General features: G+C 34.4%; 1 protein-coding gene across 1 annotated transcript in view; it reads right to left on the bottom strand.

Moving 5' to 3' along the window:
* The window catches only part of l(1)G0020 (RNA cytidine acetyltransferase l(1)G0020), a 219,217-nt gene that overhangs the window by 160,330 nt on the left and 36,219 nt on the right, over positions 1-22,668 (bottom strand). The window contains exons 6-9 of the mRNA XM_090388438.1: positions 20,686-21,021; positions 19,272-19,507; positions 18,766-18,881; positions 214-364 (exon numbers count right to left, since the gene is read on the bottom strand). Coding sequence (XP_090244564.1) covers positions 214-364; positions 18,766-18,881; positions 19,272-19,507; positions 20,686-21,021 — 839 coding nt within the window. The remainder of the gene's footprint in view (positions 1-213; positions 365-18,765; positions 18,882-19,271; positions 19,508-20,685; positions 21,022-22,668) is intronic.

Consider the following 22,668-nt stretch of genomic DNA (forward strand, 5'->3'; position numbering starts at 1 on the left):
ATAAACTGTTATACTTAACAAGAAATATGCACAAAAAGCCAAAACCATGCATGTGCTGACACTTATACACACAGCAATTGGCATTTTATTTCAGTTTTTCTACATAAATACTCATTAAAGAGAAGTTATTATTCTGCATGAAGACTATGATTAATGCATTAATTATTCTACATTAAAGAAAATAACATATATTTCATTAGCAGTAAAGGATATAATTGACAGTCCTGAGGCAGTGGGCATCCAGATGTTAGTTGGGGTGTTAGAGTAGCATCTAAACATAATAATTGGTTCAGCCAGACCTCTATTTTATCACCATTTTTATACCTGATAGATTCATTTAGAGAAATCTCATGAAGTGCACGAGCTGTAAAAAAATATTACATAACAAAAATTTTAAAATTATAGTTAGTACCAATATATGAAATTAGGTATAATAAATATAATGATACTACTAATGCACTGCAAAATACAAGCACTAACAAACTAATGAAAGAAGCACTAATTTTGTTTACAGACAAGAAACTCCTACCTAAAAACTTAGGTAGATAGGAAACTTTAGTTTTGCCAAAGGGGGGAAAAAAGGGAGTTATTTATATAATATATTATAATAAAAGTTATTTATTATATAATCATAGCAAATTTCATTTGATTTTGCTAAGTAATTCTCAAAAATTATATGCTTAGTTGCAGGGTCACTGTTTCCTTTTGACATCTATTTACAGGAATGAAACAGTACTTGGACAAATAATACATAGAGATAAAAATTGATTAAAATTCTGTCTTGAAGAAACATTCAGAAGATATTACTGTTCTTAAATTGTACATATAGGTTCAAATTCCTAGGGCACTCATTTATTCAGCTAGGTTACTGTAAGTGTATAATATAAGTTAAAAATTATGAATGCAAATTAAATCAAGAATGGTTAGCAGAGTGAGTAAGCCCTTTGAGATGTGAATACAATGAAAATGAGTACTATACATATAGACATAATTAAGGGATGGGGCAAGGAACAGACTAAAGAATAAGAATATTGCAGAAGAAATACACATGTGATAATTTAGAACATATTAAATAGAAGACCAATATAGCAAGTTTACAAACCAATTATGAATCAATTTAGACTAGTGCCCTCCTTGATAATGTGGAAACTGAATAACATGAAATATCGCTATAACAATACTGAAAACTAACCACAACAACCTGACCAATATATGGAACAAAAACAAATTAAAAGAGAACAACCACTGAGTCCTGTTTCTTTGGAAAGTCACAAGACAATGATGGTTGCAGAATCACTGCAATCAATGTTAAACAAATCAATAAATGAAACCACAAGTTAAAAATAATTTATCAGGTATGAGAAGTGCTTAGCATCTCAGCTCACTACTACCATATTACACATGGAATTAAGATTAATTGAAAGGACACTGAAGAAGAAAAATAAAGAAATAAAAATTATCAGATATGTATTCTTTTGCAATGCTCTTATTTTTAATTTAGTCCCCCCATGTCTCTTCACTGCTTCTATATGCATAGTACTAGTTTTCATTATATTCACATCTTACAGGGCTTACCCACCTTGCTAACATATTCTTAATTTAATTTGTATATGCAATTTAACTTACATTATGTTCAGGCAACATATGGTTAGGTTATACTTTGCAGCCAGCAATGCTTCTCTTTTTACTTTTATTTCTTTTTATTTCTATTTTTCAGTATCCCTTCAATTAATTTTAATTTCAATTTATATATGTGACAATTCACACTCACATATATATACATATAACTGTAAAGATTATGGACAAAGGCACTGATAAAAACTAATGACCATAATAATATAATAAGTAAACGTTGTAGGGTAAAGAGAAGAAAGAGGGGGGGGGAAACAGAGTGAGAGAGAAGAGAAAAGAAGGTTAAAAAATAAATAATATATATATATATATATATATATATATATATATATAGAAATAAATATATACTAATATACAAAATTGCACTGTCATATATCGCATAATCCTGATGTCGTTATCAACTGTCAACCACCAGAATTGAACGACAAAATGACAATACAGTGTGCTCTGTTTCTAACAAAGTACATGCTATGGCGAAATAGAATAAAATCAATACATAGTATTATTAAGTATTATCAGTATCCCTTCAATTAATTTTAATTTCAATTTATATATGTGACAATTCACACTCACATATATATACATATAACTGTAAAGATTATGGACAAAGGCACTGATAAACAGAAAGAAACTAATGACCATAATAATATAATAAGTAAAAGTTGTAGGGTAAAGAGAAGAAAGAGGAGGGGGGGAACAGAGTGAGAGAGAAGAGAAAAGAAGGTTAAAAAAAAAAAATATATATATATATATATATATATATATATATATATATATATATATATATATATATACTATATATAAATATACTAATATACAAAATTGCACTGTTGTATATCGCATAATCCTGATGTCGTTATCAACTGTCAACCACCAGAATTGAACGACAAAATGACAATACAGTGTGCTCTGTTTCTAACAAAGTACATACTATGGCGAAATAGAATAAAATCAATACATAGTATTATTAAGAAAAAATAAATAAAATAAAAAAGTTGAAAAATCAAAGTAAAATTAAACAAGAAAATGAAGTTTTAAGGAAGGATATATAGAAAGCTGGCATGTAATTTAAGGTTGATTAACAGGGGAACCAAAAAATATATATATAATCGATTCCGGTTATTTGGGACACATCGGGACTAGTGCATTTTGGCCCAATTAAGTGGCTGCCCCAATTATCCGAAGTTTCATGTAAATAGTTAAAAATACAATGGACCCCCGCTTTACAATTGTTTCACTGTACAATCAAATCAGCGGAGATGGGAGAAATCTCAGGTGCCGTCTGACCCGAATGTACAATCAAATCACGTTTTGATGGACTCACCACAGTAAAGTACCATTCACTATATGGTGTGTAGTAAGCACCAGTCATTGTGATCACGTTTGTGAATTTAATTTTAATTCTATTAAACAGCGATTCTAATTAGCGAAAATAGGAAGAATATTATCCACAGGCTATAAAAGTAAAGATATATTAAACACAAATTTACCTTTTATTACCTTATCAATTAAAAAATTAAATGATACGTGAACATTGGAAGAATATACGTGATAATCGGAATAATTAATACGTACTGTAATATGTACATACTAACTAGTTGGCATTTCTGTTCACTGACATTTGTGGGTGGGGGTTAAAATTTAAAACAGTAAAAAGATAAGCAATCAATAACAAAGAAACGGCACACAAAAATTGCAAGTAACACGATATGTGCAAGTGAGAATGGAGTAACAAGTTACGAAGCTTTAAAAATAGAAATGAAGAGAAGATTCTGAAAATTAATTTTTTTATATGATTGAAGATTTCATGGAAGTGTAAACACATTTCACCATAATAACCCACAGAATTCCAGCTGTCAGTATTATCACAAATTCAATAAGATCGAGTTTACTATCCATTTATTATAGACTGCACTAACAGAAAAGCCCAATAAACAGGTGACTGCTAATTGTTTTTATTGTTTTATGGTTGTGACCTCCAGAAATTAATAAATTTATTTCAATCAGTTAGTTGGTCATCGCAAGAAACTTGGATGATATGGGCTAAGATGTTTGATAATGAATTAGGGGATTTCATCTGCACCTGCCGTAGCAGAAGCTGGTGTATTAATGACAACAATAAGCTGTTCCTAGAGATTGCTACTGCAGACTGTGTCAGGCAGGATTCCAGTTGTTGGTATATGAAGATCAGGACATTGTTCCTGGTATCGAGGCAAATCTAGATATAAAGTCAAGTCACTGGTCACGTTCAAGATTTAGGGAGAAATCAGAAGTAAGGGCATTTTCCTCTACGAAGGATTATTACATGAATAATGAACATTGTAGCTTTATCTTCTGGGTGTCCTCCATAACTTTTTTTTGTTAGGATAGATTATTACTGATGATATTTCACTCATTTCAGGGCTTTGGCACTTTGCAGAGGTGCCAGTCTGAATTATTTCTTATTACTTTTTGGCTTTCATTATATTATATTATTATATTTATTTTCTTTCAAAATTATTCCAATTTTTTTAAAATTTTTTTAATGCACATTCTTTGCCTTTCAGGTCACTACTATCTACATTGCTTTCTCTTATGCATTGAGTGAGTTCTCATTTATGCAGTTGGTTTTTCCTTTAGTTTTATCATCTATTTAGCTTTCTTATTTGCATTCTATTACTACTTTTGGCTTAATTTCTTTATTTTGCAAAATGTTATTATTTTCTACTAGTGATATTATGGTGTATTATATTTACTGTTTTTATTTCCATGAGCTTTTTACCACTTTTCCCACTATAATTTTATTGCTACTCAGCACTACATCCCACATTTATAGTTCTTAATTTCTCTGGCTTATGTATATCTTTTATTTTATATCTGTTCCTTTATCAATACATCTGCCATATGCTTATCAGTCTTTTTTTATTTTCTGGTGATTCCTGCTATTATCGCCTTTGGCCATTTACTACTCTTTTTATATAATTTTCCTACTTCTGACTGATTAATTTCCCATCAAATAAAACTAATAAAATTAGTTTTATTCCTCAGTATATACATCTGTCACTTTCTGTTTACTATTTCTACTGCCTTGTGCTTCTTGCAACTATTTCTGCCATTAGATGCTTGCTATTCTTAGCTTTATCCTACATTTATGTTCTTTAGTTTTATTTTCATTTACAGTGGATTCAGGTTATTTGGGCCACTGGTTAATCGGGGCAACCGTTTATTTGGGGCAAATCTTAAAAAACAGAACCCAATCGAGAAAATAGCCAGTTTGCTTCGCTTAATTGGGACAACATGCCGTTTAATCGGGGCAGGAGACCGCAGCACTGGAGATTACCTTACGACTGTCTCCGACTGATGTAGGTGAGTCTGGTAGAAGATTGGAAGATAGGGTTTCTGAGCATGAGGTGGCTCTGCAAACTGCTAATTTTGAACACTCTGAAGTCACCAAACATTATTGGGTTGAGCAGCACAATCTTGAACCCCAATGGGATATTGAAATCGTCGACTATTCACGTGATTACTGCCAGCGCTCATGGCTTGAAGCACTACACATAGCCACCAATAATAGTACTACGAATCGCACGAGGGGAGTACACTTACACCCTATTATAGAATGTACTGTATTGCAGTGCGATGAGCGCTGGCAATCTTCACGTATATACTGAAGTATACCATTCACAGACTAGCTGATGAAGAGGCACTTCACTTTGAAAGCTACTACGTATTTTATTGCTTTCATTATATTATATTTTAACTCTTATCTTATTGTATTTTAACGCTTTTATCTTATGTATATATAATTTTTATTTTAATAAATTTATTTTAACCAGTTAGTTGGTCGTCGCAAGAAACTTGGATGATATAATGCAACCTGACGCACAAGGCCTGTTTTCTAATGTCTTAGCCCATATATTTTGGATCCCCTTCTAATTTTAATCCTATAAGAATAACTATTATATAACTATAACTATTTTTAATGCTATTTTGTAAAGTCATTTCTTTTCCTAGCAGTGGAACATCTACCTTGTGATTTTGTGATACCTATACCCAAAATTCAATCTCCTACTCTTCTTAAGCATTACTGGTCAATCACCAATGCCTCAAGTCTTCTAAAACTTCTTGAGAAGGCACTCCTCCCCATTCTAACTAAACAACTTCTTCCTCATCAGCCTCCTCAAACCCATTACTCCCTTCCTCATAGATCCACTGTGACTAACCTCTTAGCCATCACCAGCTCTATCTCTCTCTGCGTCAGAGCTTGCAGTCACCTATGTAGACCTCGAAGCAGCTTTCGACTCTATAAACATTCCTGCAATGCTGAAGCTACTTTCAGACCATTCTCAGATCAAGGGAGACACTCTACAGTTCCTCACATCACTCCTTCAAAATAGAATAATCCAGCTTACTGTCCATGGGCAAATATACAAGCGATGTATCTCATCAGGCATGATAAGAATGGTGTCTTATCCGGGCTCTTGTTTACAGCACTTATCTCCCCACTCGTTGAGTCCAGGCATGATGCTTTTATGTTATGCAGATGATATGAAGCTCCTCACACTGATTTCTCCACACGATGACCTTGTGATAACAGCATCAATTAATAATACACTCCTGGAATTTTAAAACTACCTCAACCAGTTTGGATTAAAAATAAACCCAGAAAAGTCTGAATTTATGATATTCCCCTTACAAAAATGCCTTCTTACATTCAGCCAACACTGAATGTAAGAAGGTAATTCTGCTATCCCCATCATCAATAAACATACTGATCTTGGGGTTGTTTTTGATCCTAAGCTCTGCTTCAGTAACCACATGGACAAGCTGCTCAACCAGGCAGCTTGACTCCAATGGATTGCCAAATTGTATCTGCATTATATCAATGAAGTCACAACTATCAGAAAATATATAAAAACCACGGAATACTCTCCACTTTTATAGGCTGCAGAGATATGGGCATCTGCTGCCTCTAGCATAATTAGGCCACTTTTTTTCTGCTGAGTTTTGGGCTCTTAAAATGGGCCATAAACAAACAAACTTCCTCCACAGTTAAGGGCAACTAAAATGGCCAGCTGATACAAATTCACGGGCTTCCCATGCTGATTAAGGTAAAATGCCTTTTCATGACTGTCAAAATGATTGTTAGCAAGATTTCAGCATAATCATTCTGGGACTTGTGCTGTTGGAGAGTCCCTCAGAGCAACTCAAACCCTGTGCCCACATCTCAGTTGTCTCCACCTATCCGATAGGTTTCTGCCTTTTTGGCTACTCTCATGTCCCAGTCTTTGGACGCTGACCTTAATAAGTTTGCTTGTGACAGGGAATACAGATGCCTCATCCTTGATTTATACTTCCCTGTCCCTGCTCCTTCTCCTCAAAGCTTGTCTTAATGTTGCAAGCTAACAATACATATGATATGAAGATGGCTTACTAACTTTTCAGTTATCTTCTTTGTACATTGTGGTGTATATAACTGTATTATACTTTGAGTTTTCAGCTATATTTCCTTTTATGCATCCACATATATATTTCCTTATGTTTAATTTATCAATGTTCTCTGTTTATTATTATTATTCATTTCTCTTACATACTGTATTATCAATGTTAACCCCTGGCCTGGTGGCTGTGAAGGACAATATTGCAATGTATCGATTTGTATTATTATTATTATTATTATTATTGCAATAAAGATTTCTTATAAATATTCTGCTGCTAGCAATCAAAGAAACGTGTTTTCCACTGTAGAATACAGTAGTAACTAGGTGTCAATATGTACAACATATACATACCCAAAGATATGAGACAAGAAAAGATTGATTGATATTATGTAAAGGAGAGAAGTAGCAGGAAGACCAGATAATAATAAGAAGTAAGTTAGCATTAGCAGAGGCATATGATGCAAGAAAGCAAGCTTATGAAGAATCAGCCAAAAAAAAACTCCTCCCATTTGTTCCAAATGCCTGTCCAGCTCAGCCTTAAATTTATTTAGGCTATCAACTTCCACAACAAAAGATGGAAGTCTGTTCCACCAATCAACTACCCACTGGCTAAAGGAAAATTTCCGCACATCTACTCTACAACTGTCTTTCCTCAAATTGATGATAATTGAAGTTAACTGATGATTTGATTAAGAAAAAACTAATCTGAAAACAGTTTTTTAAAGCTGATAACACTGATTGCCTTTTGAAAATGAAAATGCGGGTAAAATAAAGGAAATAAATTATCAATCAATTTAAGATAGAATTTTCTAATATTATTTTCTAATCACTAGATTATAATCATTGCATATAGTGGCAATTTTTAGACACTGAGAAAGAATAATGTTAGAATGGACATTTTTAGAAATATCTGATAGCCAATGAGTAAAGTTAGCCACAATTGTTACAAATATCAATAATAGTAGACGCATTATTAACATTTATATCCAAATCCAAATAATTAGCTGCATAGTCACAGGAATTAGTTTTTTCCAATAACAGTTTCTGGGGGTATAGATGATTATAATTATCAAGAAATTTCGAATAATTAAATACGCATATACTGGCGGACAAAAAAAACTGCATCACCTTAAAAAAAGTAACATTTGTAGTGAAATATAAGATATTGTTTGATTACAGTCATTTTGTTTGTCGCAGAGCAAAGGTATTGTGTCAGATAACACTTCTATTACATCAGACAATAATTGCAAGGTATTGCATCACTGTTTCTATAAATACGGCATTGGAAGGGTATACATGCTCATTAGTATCCTGTTTTGTGGAGGTGTAAGTAAGCATGGCTCCATATGTTCGGTGGACACCAAGAAAAAAAAAAAAGTGTAGCTATTGCTCTATCCCAGGAAGGGCTTTCTACGCGTGCTACCACTGATAAAATAGGCTGCCACCAGTCAACAGTATCCCGGGTACAGAAATTAAAGCGTGAAACCTGTGATGTGAAGAGAAGACCTGGATCAGGCTGTAAGAGAGTGACTACGCCTTCCCAAGATCGATATTTGAAATGGCTATGCCTTCATAATTGCTAGTATTCCTGATCTAAAACTGGACTTTATTTGGCCTCTGGTGTTGAAACAAGTGCATGAACTATTCAAAGACGGCTTTCTAAATGTGGTCTGCATGCCTATCAGCCCAAGAAGAAGAAGCCATTGCTGCCCCACCAAATGAGGAAGAAGTGACTTGCTTGGGTTAAAACGCATGTTTCATGGACAAAAGAGCAATGGGACACTGTCATCTTTCTGACTAATCAAAATTCAACCTGCATGGCTCGGATGGGAAGCGATATGTCAGAAGACAAAAATTGGAGGCATACCATCCTGACTGCATAACACTGACTGTAAAGTTCCTGGCCAGTCAGATGGTCTGGGGATGCATAACAAGCAAAGGGGTGGGGCGAATTGAGTTTATTAACGGAACAGTGAATGCAGAAACCTACACTGCTATCTTGGAGGAGTGCCTGAAACCCATTGTTAGAGATCACCACACAGACATCCAAAGTGCATTTTTCAACAGGATTCAGTACCTTGCCACACAACAAAATTGGTAAGTTTTATGCTATTTAGATTTAATGATGAGTTTGTCTTCTTGTTTCCCAAGGCTTAAAACATACTTACACCAATGTTTTCCCTTGTTTTTCTTCCTTAAGGTGCAGTCATACCTCAGAAATGCTGGCATTACAGTGTTGGACTGCCCCCAGCAACAGTCCAGATTTGAACCTGATTGAAAATTGCTGGTACATAATGTCATCTAAAATTGCACAGAAGAAGCCAACAAGTAAGATTCAGCTGCAGGGGAACATCGTAAGAGTGTGGTACCACAAAATTGAGCAACCGTATATCCAGAAGTAGCTGGGTGGGTAAAGTACCTGCCTGGCAACCCAAAGGTCGCAGGTTTGAATCCCGCCTTGGGCTTGGATCAGAGTAGTGCAAAAACTTTGGGAGGTGCATTATAGCCACAGAAGCTGATGTGCCAACGACTAACAAAAAAAAAAAAAAAAAAAATCCAGAAGTTGATTAACTCTATGCCATATCGTTGCAAGGTTGTAATTGCAGCTCGAGGAGAAATACCAAAATATTGAGAACTTATTTTGCTGATTTACAGCACATAATACTATTGTGTTAACTTGTCATTTCAGTTTGTACACGTAAATGAAATAAAATGTATGTCTGGTTGTCATGACTGCCATTTGCATGATTTCTCATATTTCCATTAATTACGCATTTTAGCCTTTGGGAAGATATTTATGGCAATTAGGTATATCAGGTGGAGTGTTTTTATTGGATTTCATTCACAGAGATATAATCCCATCTACAAATGCATTTTGAACATTTCTGCATCCCACAATGCAGCGCAAAACACATTTTCACAATTCACAAGTGATGCAATTTTTTTGTCTGCCACTGTATGTTATCAATGTATCTAAAATATGACTTTTTTAGGAAAAGAACGTTCAAACCAATAAAGGTAAAGATTAGCTAAAATACAAGAGACAAATCCTCTCTTCTAACTTTCTTCTTCTCTTTACAACTTTTTCTTACTTACCTATTATATTACATATACATGTATATATACAAATATTAAATATGAATAAAGTGAGTAAAAAAGAGAATTATGTATGGAAACTGTAGGGGGAGAAATGTGGAAACCATAATGAAATTGCACAAGCAAAGCAGCAGAAATTAATTTCACTTGTATACATTAAACTCAGAATATAAGCAATACCAATAACTGCAACAAATAACATCAATAATACCAACAATAACTGCAACAAAGGCAGTAATTTAGGATAGAGGTATACAGACAATAAAGTATAAATAATTTAGAAATCAAAAGAGGCCAAGAGCCAATAATAATTTAAAACGAAAAGAGTAATAATTCTGAAACTACTGAAGAGACTAGCTCAATATCTGAAAGTGTGAAATATAGCATATTTCAAAGGAAAACTATGTGTTAAATTGTGCAGATATCCAGAGCAAGTAGGAACATAAATGGCAAAAGAAAATGAAATTAATAACATGGAAGAAAAATAATAATAATGTCTATTGTGGCTAAAAATCAAAACATGAATTTTGCGGCTACAGAGATGAAGGAACTGGAACCAGCTGAGCAAGACATGGTCTAAATAGTGAAATACCACATATACAGAAAGCAAGAAAAAGAGGAATGGAAAAGGAAGAAATGTCAGCCATGAATCCAAACCCTTCAGAAAAAAAGAAAGCTTCTGGAAACCGGATTGACAAGCAGCATTTCATAAATCAGACATAAGCAATGGAGCTGCTTCTTTGAATGACTGCACCATTTTCAGGACAATTCATGGCTGTAATTTTTTTTTTCCTTTTTCATTCTTACTTTTTCTGATTATTACCTACAAGGTGTGGGTAAATAACGAGAATGCATACACACACACACACACACTACTAAATAATGAGACTGCACACATGGCCAGTACATACTAAGTGTCACCTGTGAAATAAAGGTACAGCGGTTGACCTTGAACCTTTCCCCAGTTGTCTGGCAAGTTGCATCCCAATAACCCATTCATTTTGCAGTTAGACAGGTTTTCATTACCTTGTGTTTTTGCAGTCTGCCGGAAACACGAGAGGCAAAAGAAATGAACAATGAATCAACCTCAATATTTTAACAAAACTAAAGAAAATAGCAACTGAAAGTTATGAGTTGTATGTCAAGTTTATGGGGAAGATACTATGTCAAGAGTTCGCATGTTTAAATGACATAAAAGAGTTTTAGAAGGAAGAGAATATGGGAAACTATGAATGACCAAGCCATGAAATTTGATGAAAATGTGGACCAGGTAAGAACACTGATTCGAAGTGATCACATGTAAACATTAGAATTCAATATTGACAAAGAAACAGTTAAACAAACTAACTGAAAATGTGCATGAGAAAAGCATGTGACAAGATGGTGCCAAAAATATTGAATGGAAATCAAAGCATGAGGAAACTCCAAGTTTTTCCAAGATGTTTTTTTTATAAAAAATTTAAGATCCAGACTTTCATACTGTAATTACTTGTGATAAAAGTTGGCTGTTCCAGTATAACCCCGAAACTAAAAGAGAGTCAATGAAATGGAAGGCAAAACAATCTCCCAAACAAAAAAAAAACAAGCATATCAAAATAAAAAATGAAAACAATGTTTCTTGTTTTCTTTTTTAATAAAGGAATTATGGCCAAATTCATCGCACCAAATCAGATTGTCAATCAAATCTACAACATTGAAATTATACATAAAAAAATTTGAAGGAAGAGTTCTGAATTGTGGAAGGATGGTTGGATGCTCCAGCACACAATGTCATCTCTCTTTGCCAATGTGGGAAACTATGAATGACCAAAAAACAAATCCCTGTGTGTGAACGAATGTGCACCCTACTTGTCAGACCTAGCCTCATGACTTTTCTCTTCCCTAAACTGAAAAATATAATTAAGGAAACCCATTTTCAGTGCATTAAAGAAAAAAAAAAAAAAAAACGCATGTGTACCTTGTATGCACAAAAGATGTTTATTTTATATAAAAAACATCCTTGGCTTGGAAGAGGTTAGCGAAATCCAAGCCAACAGTCTAATTAGCCACTTGATTGTAGCCATTTGTTGAATATTATGATTGCAACAATACAAATATTTGTCAACAATTTCTTTTTTCATCTCACATTTTCATTATATTCCATTATTAGGTGCTGCTATAGATGTTTTAAAAAAATGACCGAAGTATTAAAAGGGCTTACAGAAAATGACTTCTAGAAATGTTCTGTGCTTGGAAGAAATGCATGGAATTTTGAAGGGGATAAATTGTAAGGTATGAAATGTTTAATTATTTTATTGCAACAGTCTTGTTATTTAATAGGAACAGTCTTGTTATTTAATAGCCACACCTGGTATGTGATATTTCACTATTTAGGCTATGGTTTAATCAGATGGTTCTGGTCCCTTCACCTCTGTAGCTGTAAATACATCCGAACTTAGTTATAACAAGCATCAAGGACCGACAAAATTTCCTCATTATAACCGTTACTCACTATATCAGCGATGAGTTAAATCTACTTCCTATTTTTTTTTTTTTTTGATTCTCAATAACTTGATAAAAAGATAGATTCAAAAAACAAAAGAAATATTAGAGATAAAAAAATAATATTAGTATATACCTACATATATACTAATATTAAAGGAACCCTAGAAACTTAATCCAGATCAAGCCTGTCAACGACAAACATGTGAAATGCTTCATGCAGAACATCAGGAGCCTGAAGAACAAGCTCAGTGCCCTGATTGACATACTTCTAAGTGCAGATTACGACTTTGTTATCCTTATTGAAACGTGGCTTCGTGATGACAAGGACATATTGCCTTTAACCACCAACATTGGTTATCAGTCTCTTCTGGTGAACAGGAAAGACAGGAAAGGAGGGGGAGTCTTAATCTGCCAAAGGCAACAGTTCCCTCTGATCAAAGCTTGTGCATACTCTGGTAACGATTTTGAGGCTGCACTGGGCTGCTATCTAGTCGATGGACTACAGTTGCTAGTATGTGCAGTTTACTTACCCCCACCCGTTGTAGACCAATGCATTACTAATTTTTCTGCTTGGCTCCTGACCTCTATCAAGTGTAACCATAAAGTAATAATTCTCGGAGACTTCAACCTGCCCCTGCCAGCTGCATCAAAGCTCCTCGATCAGTTAATTTCAGATCTGTCGAGTCTCAACATCCATTGCATCACCCCCCTCTCACGGAGAAGCCACATTACAGAGGATCTTTTCCAGCCATGGGAGTGTTGAAGCTGTAATCGGTTCTAATTTGGCATTTCTCTCCAACCACAGGCCAATTGAAGCTTCTCTCATCCTGTGGAAAGAATGCTATAACCAACCAAACCAATCGAACTCGACTGAAAAAAATCAGGAAAGCTGTACATGATCCAAAATACCTAAAAAATTGAAACAGCAATGGATCTCTTTAGGCTCTACCCCTGGAAAACTCTCAGTGAAATCGATATAGAGGAAGCCGTGTTTTGGCTTCAGAAATGGTTGTCTTTCATTGCTAGAGTGGCCATGTCAAGAGTTTGCGTCATCTGCCCACACTTGAAGCCGTGGTGGTCCAGCATCCTTATGCACCAGTTTAAAGAAAAACAATGGCTACATGCCCAATTCAAAAGATCACCCACAGAAAGTTCATACTCAGCGTACTCAATAGCCAGATACAGCTTCCAGAAAACCAAGAAGCAGGCTATAAACTCGTTCATGGAGAAGAGGATAGTGTGTGGCCAGCAAGACTGGTTGACCAATCACATCCGGTCAGCAGAATCATTAGACTTGGCTGAATGGTGCAATCATGTAACCCGGTTTGTCAAAACAGACAGTGCAGCTGCAGACTCCCCCTGGAACAGTGCACACTACGACATAACTAATCTCACTAACGTGACAATTGGTGAAGAGGAGCTAATCAAAGCCATCAATGCCCTGTCCAATAAGAAATCAATGGGAAGTGACTCTATTCCCACCTTTTGCCTTAAAGTTGCCTCCTACTTCATCAGCGATGAGCTGACAAAGTTGTTTAACAGAATTTTACAACAGGGAGTTGTCCCAAACGCTTGGCTAAATTATAGAGTCATCCCAATTCCAAAGGTGCAGAATCCGACCTCTGCTGCTGACTATAGGCCTATTTCAATCTCCTCCCCTTTTCTCAAATGCCTGGGGAAGTGCTTGCCAATCATATCCTTTCCCAGAGACTTCAGCATACGCATTACACGCTCTCACAAAGATCGCCGATAACATGCATACAGGCTCTGAATTTGAAAACCCTTCAAGCTTGGGAGCAAGGCTATGTTATGCATTCTGTTTTCCTTGATCTGAAAGCGGCCTTTGACTCAGTGCAAGTTAAGCCACTTATGTGCCTCCTGGAGAATTAATACGGTTTCACGGGTAATGTCTTGAAGCTCCTCAGAAATTTGCTGACCAAGAGGTGCCTTACCTTCCAGCAAGGGAATAACTGCATCACAAAACAGGTGGAAGTCGGTATACCCCAAGATGGATCATTTCGGCACTGCTTTTTTCAGCGATATTTATTCCATAATGAATGAAATATCTGCATTTATGGCCTATGCCGACGACATTGTATGTTACCTCTCAAGCCCGGCTAACACCTCACCAGACCAGGCAGACGAATTATCGAATTCTGTCATCCTGAACAAATATCTCTCCTCTTTCTGTGAATATGCTACCTATTTTGGGCTTCAAATAAACCCTGAAAAATCCAAATATGTCATCTCACCTAGAGCACAAGCAGACCTCAATTCATCAGCCTCTCTGCAGCCCTCCATTGCGGGGCATGTTCTCGTCGCCACTCATTCCATAAAATTCCTGTGGTAATGGACGAAAACCTAACGTATAAGGAACAAATCTAGCAACTGTGTTCAAGAGAATTATGGGCTTTCTGGGGTATGAAACTTGATCTCTGTAGAGTGCACAACAAGGAAACAGTCAGAAAATTTCTCCTCTACTACTTTAGTTCTATCATTAGTTATGGTATTGAAGTTTGGTCGGCTGCTCCTATGTCTAGTCTGAAGATACTCTGAGGGTCTGGAATTCTGGGTCCTGAAGTAGGGCAACAATTGAGCTCACCTACCCCATACAACATCAAAATCACAGCGCTGCATAAATCTGAGATACACCCTGGCCCAACACCTGGCATATGCAAGGAAGCTCACAATGGCGCTTAATCTGTGCTCCGCTGCTCTCGACTTCGTTAATATCTGGGAAATTGTAGGCTGGAAAATCTCTGGTAGAGCCCTCAGAAACCGTCCAGTGCTCTGTTTTAACCTGCAGAAGCTCTCGACCTCCAAACGGCACTTTCTGAACAGCATCATCGGCCCGCTGAACTCCGCAAACATTGATTTGGATGTGGTCCAGAGATTCTGTCTACAGAGAAGAAAAGCACAAATCCATAGTAAAGTGCAGTCAGCATTCCTGCAATTGTCAGCAGAATAACTCCCAGTGAAAGTCTCCAGACTGTCTCAATGTGTTGCAGCTTGTATATAATAAGTATAAAACCTATATATTGTAATGCAATATAAGCTCTGTATAATCAGTCTATTATAATAACTATAAAATATATTTATTGCAATATTAGCTGTGTATATTGCACTGTCTATGTATTTGCTGTGTACCCATGTAGTTTTTATGTACTGAATGTAATGTGTCCAGTTAATTGTAAGATTCCTCTGGTTGCCTGTAGCGGCAATCGTGTCCTACATTTCTATGAATAAAGAATTTTATTATTATTATTATTATTATATTATTTGTATTAATATGCCTGTATTCAGCTTTTAAATCAATCCAGCCAACCGTTGTTAAATACAAAATCATCACATCCAAATTGTTTAGCAAATTTTTCTGCTTGGGCCTTTAAGATCAGACCGTCTATTGAAAATCCAGACTTCTTTGTGTAGGGAACCACCGAGCAATGCTTCTTCAGTGTTTGTACTTCGCACTTTCTAAATTTTTTTTTTTTTTTTTCCTGTTATGTTCCCTTCCAGTGCTGATATGTAAACATGTTTATTCATCTACAATGTCATTACTGTTGAAGAGGACAAAGAAGCTTTTTACACAGTTGGTTATTTATTTATTTATTTTTTTTTTTGCACCCCGTTCTAACTCACGACATTTTTTGCACAATGTTCTAACTCATGAATAATTTTGACTTTTTCGCTCATTGAGAGAGACTTTCTTTTGTTAGTAGACATGTTTCTGAAGGAAGGGTTTGTTTCTAACTAATTTTATTTAAAATGATAGTAAAGTGATCTGCATACAAAGTTCTTAGAAGTCCCGAAATGCATACAAAATTCTTAGATGTCCCAAAATGCATACAAAGTTCTTAGACGTCTCAAAATGCATACAAAGTTCTTAGATGTCCAGTTGACAAAATTCATGGTTCAGTGAATACAAGACAATCTGTAAATATGGTAATGCGACAAGTGGAATGCGAATGCACTATTGTATAGCCCCATCCCCGAAAGGTTTGGTTTGTTTGTTTGGTTTTTTTTTTAGGAGCATTAGCAACTAAGGCCATATTGCTCCAGGAATATGCGGTGGTCATTCCCTTTGGTGGTGACGGGCTCGAACCCCGGTCTAATCAAGAAGCGTGTGCTTCCCCGAAAGGACAAGGTCATAATCTGATGTGATGCAGGTGATCATAAAAGCTAAGCCGCCCTTTAAATTTTTGTCTATTCCAAGAATTGGGTTTTTTCGACTACCTGAGCAATTAAGAATGTTTGCATAGTTACCAAAATTTGTACGGTATATCTGTGTAGCATGCTTGTTATAACAGTGAGCAATTGTATGGGAATATGCATAAATTAAAATCATTATGGCTTTTTGCTTGTTACAGTCATGATCTCGTCATTTTCGTGCTCGTTATAACCAAGTTCGACTGTATAGTATTTTGATGTTTAGTCACAATGAGCATTATTATTATTATTTTTCTTCTGTTGCAAAACTAAATTTTATATTGTTTTGCAACAGAAGAAGAAAAATAATATTTTTCTTCTATTCTTAATGCTTTGAATTTCCATACAATTTAGCATATAGCTTTTTGTTGAAGGTGATATTTCAAACTTTCTGATTTTGAAATACAGTGGACCCTCCCCGTTTTACGATATTAATCCGTTGCAGATATGCCATTGTATAGTGAAAATATCGTAATGTGAACCCAATAACATATTGTTTTTTGGTAATTCGTGCCAAGACCTTGGAAGTTGAAATTTTTGCTATATAACTAAGCTTTATCTCTCTAAAAGGCGATTTTTATAATGAAAATATTGATTTTAAAAAAAATTGATTAAAACTAATATATTGATTAAAGCACAGCACAAAAAATCACTTCAACTAAAGGATGCAAAAACAAAACATGTGGCCAACATGTTTACAAACGCTGCTATCGGCCGAAAGGAAGGACCACGTGGTCCAGCTGGAGACAATTGAAAGCCCATCCCATCATAAAGTAAAATAAGTAGATGCCAGTTAAGTTAACATGATCATTGGTTAGTGGAATCAGCTGCTTTAATTTCAAAAAACCAATTCAAATCATTAAAATGCACTACACTTTCATCGTTATCATATGTTTGGTTATAAGACTCAATTTTGAATGCCTTTGTGATATTTTTCTAAAGCACATTTCTGGATGTCACTACCATAAAACAATAAAAACAATTTGCAGTTTCCAATTTATTGGGCTTTTCTGTTAGTGCAATCTATTACACTAGTACACTTGATCTTATTGCATTTGCTATAATACCAATAGCTGGAATTCTTGGGTTTTTATGTTATTATGATGAAATGTGTTTCCCCTTCCTCTTCAATCAGATAAAAAACCCAAATAAGTTTTCAGAATCGTCTCTTCATTCCTATTTTTTAAGCTTCGTAAATTTGTTACTCTGTATCTCACTTGCAATTTGTGCATGTCATGTTCTTTGTTATTGATTACTTATCTTTTTTACTGTTTTAAATTTTACAAAAAAAAAAAAAAAAAAGTCAGTGAAAAGAAATATCAATTAATTGGTATGTATATATACGTATATTACAGTATTAATTAAGTTATGTACATAAGCATAAATTTATTTTTATTTTGCTAACCTGTGGAAAATATTCTTCCAATTTTCACATATCATTTAATTTTGTTAATTGGTAATGCAATAAAGTGCAAATTTGTGATTTTTACTTTTATAGCCTGTGGATAATATTTCACCTATTTTCATTTATTAGAATTTCTGTTTAATAGAATTAAAATTCAATTTGCAAACGTTATCACAATGAAAGGCACTTACCACATATCATACAGTGAATGGTATTTTATTATGGAGAGTCCATCCTAAAGTGATGTGATCATGTAGTGAACCAATCGTAAAGCAGGGATCCACTGTAGTCTCTTCAGTGGCTACAAAATTATTACTCTTTTGCTTTTAAAATATTCTTGGCTTTTTGTCCTTCTTTTGATTCATAAATTATTTCACTGTCTCTATACTTCTGTTATTGATATTACTATTATTGGTACTACTGTTACATTCTGAGTTTAACATATATATATTATAATGTATCACTGATTATGTAATAGCTGCATCTAATTAACATTTGAGGAATAAAGCTATCAAAACTTACCTGTAGTCAAAGATGTGGTTTTGGAAACTGTATCTGTCGTGTTACTTGAGGTACATGCCTGTTGTCGCAACTGATGAATTAATTTAAGAGACAGTGAACGTCCAGTACCTTCATAACTGAAAACAATGCTCTCTTAGCAGGTAATAAATAAACATATACACATATAAAGATATTTAAGTTATATGAAAACTTATAAATATTAATGTCAGGCTTGTAATTCAATAGCCTGTTTTAACATTACTTTTATCTTTTCTTTAGTAACACAGTTGGATACATTTGACACTCACTAAATGGTGAAAAATTAGACTTTAGGACCCATATATTATAACTTTAAAATGCTGCTGAAATGCTTTTTATGATAACAGATTCAAAATTTAAGAAACGTGGCTACTTCTAGTACTGTTATCATATTTATTAAGTAAGTTATTATAATTACTTAATATTTAAGTATTTAGATACATGATTTTAACTGTTTATTATGCTAAGCCAAAAAAAAAAAAACTTACCCATTTATAGTCGAAGCCATGAATACCAGGTATGGACCTAAAAGACTCTTTACTAATGGCAGAGGTATGGCAGCAGCTTCATCTATGATCACTAACTCTGCTTGTCCCAAATACTGCGCATCAGAAGGGATGATGTACTGAATTGTTTGCCGATGATTACGATAAATATTTATTCTTACTATACTCTTATGAAGTTCAGGATTTAAGGATTGGATTATTTCATAATGCAAGTGTTCCTGTTAAAAACAGCACCAAACAGAAGAAGATACTATTTATACTACTTAATATTTTTAATAAATAAATACAAGTCTAAGCAGAATGATTTTTTAATTAATCACATAATTATTTTTTGGAATCAATATCTTAGATCTTGTGCATAAGTTAATCATTACACTTATACAACAACAAAATTTGTTAAATTAAGAAGTTTTATTTAACATAATTTATTATACATTACATTTATATACTGCCCCAAACAATTAGGACACAGATCAGCAACCTTTAACACTTAGTGCGCATGGTGGCACCAGAGAACATTTGAATTACCACAAGAAACTTACATTTAGTCATTCCAACAAAGGCAAAGCTACAAAAGTCATTACAAAGATGGGTAAATGGGCCCATGCTATGATTTAATGTCAAGTGAAGCCTAAATAAATTCAAAAATTCCCACTCACGCTGCATTGTGAGTGGGGATTTTTGTCTGTTGCAAAAATTGATACAAATTAGCAACAGACAGTTTCTCTATATGGATTCTGTAGTTTCAAAAATTCTTCATTGGCAAAATAGGCTCCAGATCACAGAGAATCTGGCACACCATCCCTGAACATCTCAAGATTGACTTCAATCTGCAGCAAAATTGATATTGATTCTCAATATGAATTTCAATTTATTTGGATATACTTGGTCTCCTACTATCACACTAGAGAAGTTTTGCAATCGCTGTTTCTAATGTCTCCCCAGACTATCAGTCTGGTGCAAAGGACACTGAATAGATTCCAGAGTCTACTAATAACATTCTGTTACACTCTAGACACTTGTGCTACATCCCAATGTGTTTGGTCAGTCTGGTCTAGTAATGACCTCCCAGCTATGGATTTTGGTAAATCACACTGGGGAAATAGCATCATTCAATAAACTTGATAAACTGATCATTTCCAGTTGATCTGAAAAAATGAGAGAGCACAGCAAAGTCTGTGTGTTTTATCTGCTACTCTCATGCAAGTGATATTTGTTGCTGCAGAGCTAATTTACATACCGTTACACAGATTTTTCCTGTACTTATCATTCTCCTTTATAAATGTATAAGCAGAAATTGTCAATATATCTACTGTAATCAAATTCCCTAATTGTTTCGACCATTCTATTTTCAGGAGCATATTGTTTAATGATATAAACTTTAAAGATCACTCACCTTATAATTTAATGCATCAAATCCTTTCAAAACAAATTCAAAAAGAGTTTTTAAATTTTCTGGACTGGGAGAAGTTATGAATATATTAGAATAACTGAATGCTACTGCAGCAGCAATGGAAAGACCCAATGCAGCTGACTTTCCACGCCCTCTTGCTGCAGTAAGGGCCACAGTACTGTGAAGAGTTTTTTCAGAAAGTGTGTCTACAAATTTCAGCACAGCTTTTGCTTGGTCAACAGTCACACAACAGTTTATTATAGCACCTACAGGTTGAGTATCTTGAAGCGATTCCTTCAATGACTGTAACTCTTGTTCTTCAGGTGTGCAGCTCTCATCCTATAAGAATAATTTATCCACATACATATACTTATACATAAACTGTCATATTAATAAGTTTAATTTAATAATTTATGCTAACTATTTTTAAAAGCAAAAATGCAGCATAGATTGTAATGATTTATGGGTTCAAAGGTGTCATGGATTCTTAACAAAATTATATAAATAACAGATACTGTACCACAAACTGATATCACAATGTAATTATTCAAAATACATTTTAAAAGGAACACACAATATAAAAGCATTACTAAATCAGGTGATTATAATGTTTCTTATGCTCAAAAACATGATAATCATGAATATCTCTGCAATTACTTATTACAGAGAAATGAACATTTGCATGGCTTTTCTATTCAAACATGCACTTGAGATTTATGAAGTCAAAATCTGCATAAAGGTTTCCTTTTTGTGCTACTAGGTGTACATACCCAAACTTATGTTAGCAATTTTTGTCAATAGTGAAAAGATTTATATCCATAAGTCAAATATGAGCACTGCTGACAACCATAATTCACTGAATACAATTAATCCCCTCAATGATTGTGCATAATCCCCTGGTGTAACAGGAGCTGTTAAAGCAAATAAAAAATTATCTACCAGAGTCACATAAATGTCAATTTTAATATTCCTCAATTATTGCAATTCCTTTCAATCTGCACTCTTAATTGTTTTGTTAAAGAAGTTTGTCCACAAAAAAAAAAAAAAAAAAAAAAAGTTTTTATTAAACCTAATCATCAAAAATGTATGTAAAAATATGAATTTAAAATTAGTGTGATCGTTCTGTCCAATTCTGATAGTGTGCTATTGTCACATGCTTTAGGAGCAGCTTGAAAAGTTGACACATGACAGCTCATGTAAACATTTAAAGTGCCAATAAAGAATGCAGGAGTTTATTTTTGTAAGTGTAAACAGGGGTCTCATATAAACATACCAAGCACCAATAAGGAGGGAATATAGGAGTTTCATTTTCGCAAGTGCTACAATTAGCTATTCTCATTGGTGCGAGCCTTAGCAATACATACTAATTTCTCTAGTAACAAAATACATCATGCACAAAGGGAGAAGAGTTTGAACATGAATAAACATACATACCTCAGAAGTTTTGTCTTAAAATATATGCTTTCGATATAAAAAATGTATTGATTGGTCACAGATGCATTCATAATAGATTGAAAATATAAGGTGACATTAAGAAGGAACAATTTTGAATTATTTCTTGATTAAAGGTTTAAATAGCTCAGTACAATGGGTAGCTATCGACTGGAGGATTAATTAAAGACACAACAGAAGCTACCTGTATTTCCACTGGGATGTTTAACATCTTTAGAATGGCAGTCTACTTCGAATCTGGCAACACTGTTGACCACTCACAGTACATCCTGTTACTTCAAATGGTCCTTCATGACTAGAACTCCACAGGTGCCAGGTCTGGAAAAACGTGATCAATTAGAAGGAAATGAAAAAGAAATCATCTTATTTTCAAGTAAGTAACATTCCATAAGTTTTGCTGAATTTGCACCAATGTGATAACACATGTTCATGGCCCATCTGGCCCTTCCTGTTTGAAAAAGTGAAGACCGAGCATCATGTTGGTTGTAACAATACCACACAATCATTTTCTCATCATAATACCACTCATAAACC

Source organism: Mastigoproctus giganteus, chromosome 14, assembly GCF_048544385.1.
Source record: "Mastigoproctus giganteus isolate SK-2022 chromosome 14, ASM4854438v1, whole genome shotgun sequence".
Classification (NCBI taxonomy): domain Eukaryota; kingdom Metazoa; phylum Arthropoda; class Arachnida; order Uropygi; family Thelyphonidae; genus Mastigoproctus; species Mastigoproctus giganteus.